At 33.7% G+C, this 12,226-nt stretch overlaps 1 protein-coding gene across 1 annotated transcript; it reads left to right on the forward strand.

Moving 5' to 3' along the window:
* Positions 1 to 2,409: 2,409 nt before the first annotated feature.
* LOC126890989 (EPM2A-interacting protein 1-like) lies at positions 2,410 to 2,946 on the forward strand. The gene has a single exon (XM_050660170.1). It carries the CDS (start codon positions 2,410 to 2,412, stop codon positions 2,944 to 2,946), a length of 537 nt encoding a protein of 178 aa, XP_050516127.1.
* Positions 2,947 to 12,226: the final 9,280 nt, after the last annotated feature.

The raw sequence follows: 12,226 nt of genomic DNA on the forward strand, positions 1-12,226 counted from the left end.
CTAATAATTCACAGTATTTGGAAACCTGTAGCAAAATGGCGTATGGGCTAACGACGGTTCCCTGGTAGAGTACACTATGTTATCAAAGTTACAGGTAACAATATAGTTATAATACCTCGTACTATTGCATATTTTTAAACTTTTCTTTTAATTCTTCTTAGGGTGCCTGTCCGTTCCGAACGTTGGCGATCATTCTGGCTATGATGACTTTGTTAGTTGCTATACGAAATAGTTGTGTTGAGGTATTTCTATACCATGCTCTCAGGTTAGCAAGCCAGGATATTCTTCTTCGTCCTGGGGCCCTTTTTCCTTTAATTTTACCTTGTAAAATGCACTGGAGTGGCTCGTATCTGCCTTGATTTCTCATTATAAGCCCAAGTACTGCAGCTTACGGCCCTTCACGATGTTGACTAAATCTGCGGTTGTGTTCATCCTCCGTAGTACTTCTTCATTGGTGACTTTGTCTGTCCATGGTATCTTTAGGATCCTTCTGTACAACCATAGCTCAAAAGCTTGAAGTTTCGATAGAGTTTCCGCCTTCAATGTCCACGTTTCTACTCCGTATAGAAACACTGAGTACACGTAACATTTAAGGAGTCCTATTTTTTTATAGATAGATTTTTTTGAGAGTGATGTCATGGCTCTTGAACACAGAGCTCATAGTCAAGAATGCACTATTTGCCTTTCCGATGTGACATTTAATCTCTTGAGTATTGTCCCACGACTCATTGATTATAGTTCCCAAATAGTCGTATTGTGAGACATGTTCAATTCTCATTTGGTTGACATAGAGCAGGGGTCGGCAACACGTGTATCGCTATCGACCAGTCGATTTTAACCTTAGTTCGAGTCGCTCGTCGTGCGAATCGAATAAAATAAAAAATATAACATATATAAAGTAGATAGATAGACCCTTGAATTATCCGAAATTATCCAAAAAATTATTCAATCCGAAAATTATCCGATAGTCCACGAAATTATCCGAAAATCGGATAATTATCCGGACATTGGCAACACTGCGTGCGATGAACCCGGCCGTCCCGATATCGCTAAAACGTGCCGGGGCTGAAAATACTTATCTTTACCACAGTTGCGCAATTCTTAGCCTTCACTTGCGGTTGTCACCTAAACGTGCTTATCGGCTTAGTTACTATTATTTGTTAGTCCCTTCACGAGTGCTAGAACATAGTTTTAATCGTGACTTGAACCCATTATTTATAAAAATGAATCCTTCAAAGAAATCAAAAGTTTATCACTTTCATATAGAGTGGGAAGACGATTATTTTTTTACTCAAGTGAAAGGCAAGTCTATTGTGCCAAGCAAGTATCGCAGTTGGAAAGAAAGGTAACGTCGAAAGACATTTTAATAGTACTCATCCGAAAATAAACACAGAATATCCCGCCAATAGTAGCATCCGAAAAGAGAAAGTGAAACAGTTGAAAAATCAATTAGTTAGGCAGCAGTCTGTATCATTACAAGTCAGCGATAAAACTAAAGTCACCACTCTAGCTTCTTACAAAGTGTCTCAAGTTATTGCCAAAAAGAAGAAACCCTTTGAAGATGGCGAGTACATCAAGGAATGTCTTGTAGAAGCCGCAAACTGCCTGTTTGAAGGTTTTAAAAATAAATACGAAATAATGTCGGCTATAAATTCCCTCCAGCTTGCAAGGCTTGCCGTAACTAGACGAGTTGAAAATGTCAGAAGATGTTGTTTCCCAGATGAAGACGGACTTACAGCGATGTATTTTCTTCTCCTTACAATTTGACGAGTCCACAGATATTAGTGATACGTCCCAACTAGCCATATTGACTCGAGATGAAGACATATTTTCTTCCGTTCAAGATTATTTTATCTCTGAAAACATTCCACTTCAGAAACTGGTTGGCATTACAACTGACGGAGCCCCAGCGTTTACTGGAGTGCATAAAGGATTCATTGCCCTTTGCCGCAAAGATGACACGTTTCCAAATTTTTTAACATACCACTGCATCGTGCATCAGCAAGCACTTTGTGGTAAATTTTTAAATGCCGACAATGTTATGAAAGTCGTTGTTAAACTTGTAAACCAAGTAAGAGCTCATGCTTTGCAGAGAAGACAGTTCCGAACTCTAATTGCATAAATGAATCTAGAATACGGAGAATTGCTTCTGCATACAGAGATACGCTGGTTAAGCAAGGGGAAGATTCTTCGGCGCTTTTAAGAGCTCCTACTAGCTTTAATCGCTTTTCTTAAGGAGCGTAAAGAATACTACTCAACATTAGAAGAACCCGCATGGTTGAGAGATTTTGAATTCTTGACCGATGTCACAGGAAAGCTGAATGAACTAAATTTGCAGCTTCAGGGTAAAGAAAAAAGTATTATTCAAATGATTTCCGAAGTAAAGTCATTCATTGCGAAACTTGAACTATGGGAAAAACATCTACTGGAAGGAAATTTAAAACATGTTCCTTGTTTAAAAGAAGTAATCGAAAAAAAGAAGTAGTAAACGTTCAACCTTACACAGGAGAGGGGCATATAGAAATGTTGACCCGACTGAGGCATGAATTCGATACCCGATTTAGTGACTTCAACAAAATTGAAGCGATTGCTCAGTTTGTATCTTATCCGTACATGCCCCTCGATGCAGAAAGCTTATCCCAAACCATCGAACAGCATTTCAGCGAAAGCAGAGCAGAGACTGAATTAGAAATAGTCACACTGCAGAATGATTTGTGTTTGAAGAGCGTTGCCGGAAATGAAAATTTTTGGTGTCTAGTGTCCAAACAGAAATACCCAATCCTAGTCAATGTAGCTTTGAAAATTATTGCCCTGTTTTGTTCCACCTACCTTTGTGAATCAACGTTTTCAAACATGAAGTTCATTAAAAACAAATACAGAAACCGACTAACGGATGAACATTCCCAGATAGCATATAAACTTGTGGCAAGTTTGATTCTTCTTTGATTTTAAATTGCCGCGTGAAATATGACGAGGCAAGTTTGTGACAAGTATGCTGCAATATTGTTATGACAAATATGATGTTTCAAGTTTGTAGCAACATTGCTGCAACTTTACACGGCTGTGCAGCCACGCCACGCGTGCCATCTATGTGGTTGACGTTCGGTTAGGTTCGCTTTCGTTCGGTACACTGTGTTGCCGCCCGGAGTAAAATTCCCCTCTTTGCGAGAATTTTCAACATAAAAGGGAAACAGTTAACTCAAAAGGGAATTTTTGCTCCAGTCCAAATTGTAAGATGTTTAAAAAGAATTGAAATATTTGAAAATAATTCGACATATTTTCTCAGATATTGTAAATAGAAGGGAATTTTTTCATAAAAGTGGGAATTTTTAAGGTAGGTTGAGGGAAAAGGCTTACTTGACGACTGGCAACACAGGAAAAATAACCCGTAACGCGGTTGTTGAGAAGCGCGCGAAGATAATTTGTGCATTTGTGGTTATGTTCTATGTTATATTCACAGTTGTTATTATATCAAAGTTATATTTTTCTTCGAGTTTTTAATTCTCCGAGACTACATATTAAGTACTTTAATTATTATTACGAAGCTGAAGTTTATTTTTTTAAGTTTTCCATAGACTATAGACCAACCTGCTCGTGATTACAGATTAATATTCTTTTTGTTTTGGCGGCATTGAGGTAACATTTTTTATGTTTTTTGTAGGTTCTAGCTGTATCCACATATTATCTAAAATAAAAGTCCATGTTTCATATTATTCACAGGGTTTTAGATATTGTATCTAGTTGCATAAGCTCAAAAATTGACTGTGTGTAACAGTGATATTACACTTATACACGTGGGTTAGTCAAAAATTCAATTCAATTACTGCCACTCTCTGTCTTCATACCTTAATAGTTCACCGGTATTACCTTAGCCATAAATTTCATCCATAATTTTTTTTTCATATTTTCACAAAAATTTGGTATAAATTTATCAAAAATGAATAAAACAGATAATATTAACAAGAAAAATGTTATATACCCTATTCCACGAACATACGCCTGTTTTGGATTACTTCGACAACGAATATTTTACTGTGCAAAATAAGAAGAACGAAAGTAAATTGCAAATTACATTGTTGTTTATTGGAATAATTATTAGCGCCATTTACTTTCGTACTTCTTATGTTGCACAGTAAAATATTCGTTGTCGAACTAATCCAAAACAGGCGTATGTTCGTGGAATGGCCCATATATGTTATATATGTTTGGAAAAAAAATTAAACGGGCGATGTATTGACAGTGAGTAGATAATGCCACTTAAAGTCAAAAATCCTTTATGGATGGATCGTTAGTCAACTTTTTTTCTCAGTTTTTTGTTAAATTCTCAAAGTAAATATAATAAAGCATAACATATAAAAAAAACGTGATGGAGGTATTTTCCAAAACAAGAGAAAAAAATTCTGAAACTTACATGTATTGCGCGCTATTCGGTAATACGTCTCAAATTCAAAAATGCTTTATGGATGGTACGTTAGTCAACTTTTTTTTTTCAATTTTTTGCTAAATTCTCGAAGTATATATACTAAAGCATAATATATAAAAAAAAAACGTGATGGAGGTATTTTCCAAAACAAGAGAAAAAATTCTGAAACTTAGATGTATTGCGGGCTATTCGGTAATACGTCTCAAATTCAAAAATGCTTTATGGATGGTACGTTAGTCAACTTTGTTTTTTCAATTTTTTGCTAAATTCTCGAAGTATATATACTAAAGCATAATATATAAAAAAAACGTGATGGAGGTATTTTCCAAAAGAAGAGAAAAAATTCTGAAACTTGCGATGTATTGCGGGCTATTCGGGAATACGTCTCAAATTAAAAAATGCTTTGGGGATGGTACGTTAGTTAACATTTTTTTAAATTTTTAGTTAAATTCTGGAAGTACATATAATAAAAATTCTGGAAGTACGTGTAATAAAGCATGAGATATAAAATATCGTGATCAAGGTATATTCGAAAGCGAGGGAAAAATTTTTAAACGGCGTGTAGGTAATGCGTCTCATTTTCAAAAATTTCTTATGTGTGTGGGCTGTTGTTTGTGTGATCAGGGACTTCGTCAATTAGCCGAATTTGTATTAGAAAAATTGAAATTATTTTTTTTTTAATTTTGAGTTATTATAGAAGAATAAGTAGGAATACCAAATACATTCTTAACAATTGTTTTATAGACAGATCTAATATTCTTATATTTTGTGTAAATTTTTGTAAAATACCATTCTTGAGGGATTAAGATAATATGATTTTATTACCTGGGATTGTGGTCATTAGTAACGACTAGTTTTTCATTTATAGTTATTTTAGTAGGGTTTGACCACTGAAAGTGAATATTAATTAGCCCTTATCGGGTAAGAGTTGTTTAGAGATTATGATAACGAGTTCCTTGTCTAGTTTTCAACGTGACTTTTGTAGAATGTCCTTTCAGAAAAATCAGTTAACTTTCTACTTAATGGCTTTTATTCTTCAATAACAATATATATATATATATATATATATATATATATATATATATATATATATATATATATATATATTGATGCACGTTAAGTTGTGACTTCCGGTATACAGAAGAGGCTGTCCGACTTCCACCTTTTCTACTAGGAATTATTTTTTAAAAATTGTGTATTTGGTAAAAGGGGGACTTATAAAATGGGTCTACCTATTGAGGGGAAAGGATTTACCAAAATAAATTTTGTATATATATACGTATATACCGAAGCGTACAGCATACGTTATGGCTTCCATATATAGGGTAGTTCAAGGTGCGTTGTCACTTCCAGCGGTGTTGTCATATTTTGGAAGTCACAACGACTCGTCTGCTGATTTACCTCTTACTTTAAGCGTAATGTGTGATCTTTTGAAACTTTTACTGTGAATACAGTTGTGAATGCAGTTCTATGTTTTAAAGTTGTCTATTTAAATTAAAAGATTGATATTCTTTTGATTAAACAGGTTTACAAAAAAAATACATTTCGGAATATTTGACGAAACCATATGACTAGGGGGTTTTTGGGGTCGCTGGTCACGAATCCGGGGTCCGCTGACCTCTATCACGTCAGGTAATGGTAATCTCAAGGTCAAATCAAGATAAACCGACAGTCGCTCTGAAAAAGTATATTAGGGGGTTTTTGTGGTCGCTGATGACGAATTTGTGTCCGCTGACCTCTATCACGTCTAGCTCAAGGTCATTTCGAGGTCAAATCAAGATAAATGGACACGATCGCTCTGAAAAAGTATATTAGGGGGTTTTTGGGGTCGCTGATCACAAAACTGGGGTCCGTTGAGCTCAACCGCGACAGGTAAAGGTCATTTCAAGGTCAAATCAGTTTTGTGGACTTGTCCTGATTTGGCCTTGAAATGACCATTACCTTACGTGGTAGAGCTCAACGGACCGCAGTTTTCATGATCAGTGACTCCAAAACCCCTATATTTTCAGAGCGATTGTGTCGATTTATGTTGATTTGACCTTGAACTAGACGTGATAGAGGTCAGCGGACTAATGATTCGTCATCAGCGACACCAAAAACGCCCTAATATACTTTCTCAGAGCGACTGTCGATTTATCTTGATTTGACCTTGAAATGACCTTTACCTGGCGTGAAAGAGGTGAGCGGACCCCGGATTCGTGATCAGCCACCCCAAAAACTCCCTTGTAACATGGTTTCGTCAAATAGTCCGAAATTTAGTTTTTTTTTTGTAAACCTGTATTATTTATGATATGATTGATATTTATTTTACAAATACTAATATTTTATTATTGCTGCAAAATGGATTTTTTGGAATTAATTAAAAAAGTGTTATTAGTAAGTAATTTATTTATGAAAATTATATCAAAAATTTTAATAAATAAATTTGAACTTATAGGAAATTTTAATATTTATTATTTTTCTTGATTAAATTTTGAATTTTAGATTTTATTACAGGCACCGTCCTTTTAATTTTTGATGTACCAATAATAATGTGTAATAAGAAAATTAAATGGCTAAATACACCAGGTGGGGTTGAGCTGCTAAAAAGCTATCTAGATCCATCTTTTTAGAGCAGATTAGTCCCAGTCTGCTACTCGATACTATTGACTGTGCTTCTCCAGTTCTTTCTATCCTCTGTCTTTTTCTGCTAGTCTCTAATTCCTGCCCTATATAAATTTTCCTTTACTTCCTGTAACCATTTATTCTAGTTCCTCCGCGTCTCCTTCTAACTCCGGGTTTCCATTGTAAAATTGAGTTTATAGTTGTTACGCTACCTGCTCTCCATATATGCCGCAACCATCTAACACTGTGCTGAAATCTGAAAATCTGGAATAATATCTACCAGGGTCGAAACATTTTTTTTAATATATGAAAATAGTTATTTATGAAACAGTTCGTGAAGTATGCTTTTTACGAATGCACGTGATGTTTAGAGCACAAGCGACAACGGAGCGAGTGCTATACATCGCTTAAATTCGCAAAAAGTACTTCACGCACAGTTTCATACAATATTTTATCTACGATAAACAAATAAAAAAACTGTAACTCTTCATCACTGGAATTCATTCCTATTCTACAATTTTTAGAACTTATTTAAACATTCTAATTTCTTTCAAACCACAAAACTGTCAAATTTTTTTTTGTAATTTATTGCTCATTATGTCATCACCATGACAACGCGAAAGTTAAGGATATTTGATTATATGAAAGTGTGTCAAAAACAGTGCGAAAAAGTAAATCCCGTTTAAAATACATTGTTACTTCACGCACACGTTATCCATTAAATAGATCGATGCAGATCGGCCTTATATCGGATCCTCTACTATTAGTCCGTTCGCTGACGGTAAAATATTGCAAAACCCATAAGTTTTAAAAAACCGCTTAGATCAGGGGTGGGGCAATTACTTTTAAGCGCGGGCCAAAATGAAAGTTTCAAAATGTCTCTCGGGCCGGAGGACTATACCGGATATGTACGCTGTGCCCACGCGAATTTTTTTGGTGTAGTTTATTCCCTGCCCAAGAAATAAATACTATAAGTATTATTTTAAAGCATTTGGACAAAGAAATTTGACTGTTAATAATTAGAAAATGGTAATAAAAGATTGTCCTACTTGGGAATACATGCGAAAAACTTGTGCCCAGTAAAATATGTCACGTAATTGAAAAAAAAATGGTCATTATATTAAATCATAAGAAGATCCAGAAAAAGAACCAGATAAAAAATGAAGATATTGAGCAAGTGGACAAAATGAAATACTTACTTAGGAGTCTGGATTACGGAAGATTTAAATTCGAAATCATAAATTCGATCAAGAATAGAGCAATTGAGGGTAGACTTTTTGAAGATGAGGACATTTCTGAGTCACCAAAGACTCAATCTGCAAATCTGATATTAGTTGATAAAATGTTGTATATCCACTCTATTCTTTTTTATGGTGCCGAAGCTTGGATTGTTAATGCTGACTTAATGAGAAAGCCGGAAGCTTTTGAGATGTGGCTTTTTGGGAGAATTTAGAAAATACCATGGACCGATCATATACGAACAAAATGATGTTGCACGAAATGGAAAGAGACAGAGAACTTTTGACCTCCATTAAAAGGAGACAGACAGCATATTTACGGCACATGCTCAGAAATGATATGTACGAGTTGTTCGAAGGAAAAAGGGGTCCTGGTAGACGACAAATATTCTGACTGAAAACATTTGAGACTGGACCGGGTTAAACACACAGACGCTTTTAAGAAAAGCAGAAAATAGAGACGAATTTGCAATGGTGTTTTAGCCAACCTTCATTAGTGGAGTCGGCGTTAGAAGAATAATAATAAATTAATGGTAATTAAATAAATCAGTTATTGAAAGATTTTATTTTCTTATTTATTTATATTTTAACGATACAAATTAATTTATATTGATACATATTTTGTAAATATACCTAATATTAAATAAAATTATAAAAAAAAGACAAACATTAAACGTTAAAATTAATAGAATACTCATTATAAGTATAACTTCTATAATAGTTAATGCGAAACGTGAAATCGCGAATGTTCATGTGATATTATTTCTTCAAAATTGGGATCCAAATCACTTGTAGCAATCCTTAATACCGAGTGTAGATTTTCGTCAGTAATTTGTGATCGATATTTATTTTTCGTGGAAACCATCAACGAAAAAGTTCTTTCACAAATATATGTCGAACCAAATAAAACTAGGTATTTTTGAACATAGTTTAAAAAATGTTTAAAATGTTCTGTATTCAAAGCACCGTAGAAAGCACTCAATTCGTTTGATTGAACATTTTCTTTTAATAAATTATTTGCCTGTAAGTCAATTAATTCTAGCTGAATTTCAACAGGAGCTTCTTGCACATCGAAATTGAAAGGTTGACTAATTAATGACAAAGGTTTTTCAATAGCTTTGAAATCTTGAAATCTTCTTTGGAATTCAGTATGCAGGTCTTGTGTTACTGAACTATATTTAAGAAAATCAGAATTTTTCAATAATTCTCGTCGTGTTTGTAATGATGGGAAGTGGTTTAATATTGTTTTATTAAAGTTCTCAGCAAATAAGTTTAGTTTTATCATAAATGCTTTGACATTTGAGTGCATATTGAAAGCGAACTGGTTTTTCCCTTGTAAATTTACATTAAGTTCATTTAAATATTTTACAATATCTACAGAAAACGACAAATCGTTTAGCCATGCCTCATTTTGCAATTCAGGAAAATCATGTAGTTTTTCTTTTATCGACAAGAAGGATACTATTTCATCAAGCAAATATTGAAATCTGTCCAAAACTTTACCGATGCTAAGCCATCTCACCTCAGTGTAGTAAGGAATTTCGTAAAAGTCACTTTCAATTTCTTTCAAAAATTCAACAAACTGTCGATGATTTAAGGCACGTTCCCGGATAAAATTTACAACTTTTGTCACAACAGTAACGACGTGATTCAATTTTAAAACTTTTCTACATAACACTTCTTGATGAATAATGCAGTGTAAAAATAATATGTCTTGTTCTGGCTGCAACTGTTTTACTTTGTCGCTGATTCGTTTTAGTAAGCCCACATTTTTCCCTGTTAAACTAGGACAGCCATCCGTAGTGATGCTTACTATTTTGTTCCAAGGTAAATTTACTTTAACTAAACACTCTTCAACAGCGTTAAAGAAGTCTTCACCGGTAGCTGTATCTTTCATTGGATGCACACTAAGAAGTTCCTCGCGAATTTCACATTTTTTGTTAATGCCCCGAATAAATATTAATAATTGACTTGTGTCAGTAATATCGCAGGACTCATCCAACGCCAGAGAACAATATGTAAAATCAGCAATTATTGTTTTTAGCTGGTCGAGTAAATTTCCTGAAATATTTTCGATCCGTCGTACTATTGTTCTCCTTGACAGGCTTAAATTTTCAAAAATATGTTTTTTTTCAGGACAACATATCTTCGACACTTCTACCATGCACTGTTTAACAAATTCTGCTTCAGAAAAAGGTTTACATAACTTAGCAATTTTGTGTGCAATAACATAACTTGCTTGTGTGGTAGATTTCCCGATGTTACTTTGTTTGCTAAAAATATTTTGTTGTTTATTTAAGTTTTTTGCTAAGTTGTCTGCAGCATTTTTAAGTTCTTCTAAAGAAAACGATGCATATTTTGGATGTTTTGATGTAAAATGCCTCTTTAAATTATATTCCTTGAAAACAGCAATGGTTTAATGGCAAACTAAACAAATTACTTTCTTACCAATGTTCGTAAAAAGGTATTTTTCTGTCCATGCTTCATTAAAATTTCTGCATTCCAAATCAACTTTTCTTTTTTTAGATTGTATCATTTTGCAAATGCTTACAAATAAATATTTTAATACAATAAAATAAAAACAATGTTTTCAAATTTTACTTACAAAATGTCCTCCACTTTTTCAATTTATTATATATTTGCAAAATAACACACACTGTATCAAAAGAAATATGAGGAGTAATAGGAAATACGACCAGTGCTAAATCAAAATAAACTTATACGCGTCTTTCGAAGTAGTTGTAAAACTTCGCCAAAAATCGGTAACAATGAATTTTATGCTGAAGTAGGTATTCCAAACAACCATACTTAATTCAGATTTAATAAATAAAGAATCATATTATTGGGACCAAAGTGCTGAGGTATTTAGATCATAAACTGTCAGTGATATGGTTGAAATAGATACCCAAACACCGAGTGCTTGTCTTGAGACCTTGAGAGTTAAATACGATTATTAATACCGAATAAACAATTATGAATCTCCGGGGATTTCCCTATATTTTAAAAGAAATTTAAAGTAAATAGTTACAATTAAACAGTTTTTAAAAATATAGTTAGCTAAGGCTGTTCGTAATTATAATACTCTCTATTATTTATATATTTAATAATTTATGTGAACACTATGCAAACTATTACTGTTGATTTCAACAAAATCACATAAAAGGGATTAAAAAGATTAGGTACTTGCGGGGTTTTTCAACGGGCCGGACCCGGCCCGCGGGCCGGCTTTTGCCCACCCTTGTGCTATAGCCTTATTCTTTAACTATATCGCTGTAATAACATTGTTTCTAGACAGGTAAATTATCATTGTATACTGGGCGTACCAATCAAACTGGTTTTTTTTTCAATTTTCACAACACCCTGTGGAATATTCTAGCCTTTATACAATATTGAAATTAAAACCCAACTATAGCCTCAGGTTTTCTTAACGTTCTGTTTGTTATTCATTCGCTTATGTTGGATAATAAAAAAGTTAGGGACTTTAACAACTAAAGATGTTCTTTATCAATACATGGTGTTTCTAAATAAGTGCGACAAACTTTAAGGGGTAATTCTGCATGAAAAAATAATGATCGTTTACTTGATAAAGCTATGTCCGCAAATGCTTGCAAATATAAAATTCTTTTGCCAAACGATCAGTATTTTTTCATGCAGAAATTACCCCTTAAAGTTTGTCGCACTTATATTTAGAAACACCTGTATCGATAAAGAACATGGCTAGTTGTTAAAGTCCTTAACTTTTTATTATCCAACGTAAGCGAATGAATAAAAAAACAGAATGTTAATAAAACCTGGAGCTATAGTTAGGCTTTTATTTAAATATTTTATAAAGGCTAGAATATTCCACAGGGTGTTGTGAAAATTGAGAAAAAAAACCCAGTTTGATTGGTACACCCGGTATACAATGAAAATTTACCTGTCTATCAACAATATTATCATAGCTATTTTGTTAAAGAATAAG

Source organism: Diabrotica virgifera, chromosome 9 (assembly GCF_917563875.1).
Source record: "Diabrotica virgifera virgifera chromosome 9, PGI_DIABVI_V3a".
NCBI lineage: Eukaryota > Metazoa > Arthropoda > Insecta > Coleoptera > Chrysomelidae > Diabrotica > Diabrotica virgifera.

What these genes read in the sequence shown, in the direction of transcription:
- LOC126890989 (XM_050660170.1), top strand. Translation starts at nt 2,410, where the DNA reads ATGGGAAAAACATCTACTGGAAGGAAATTTAAAACATGTTCCTTGTTT.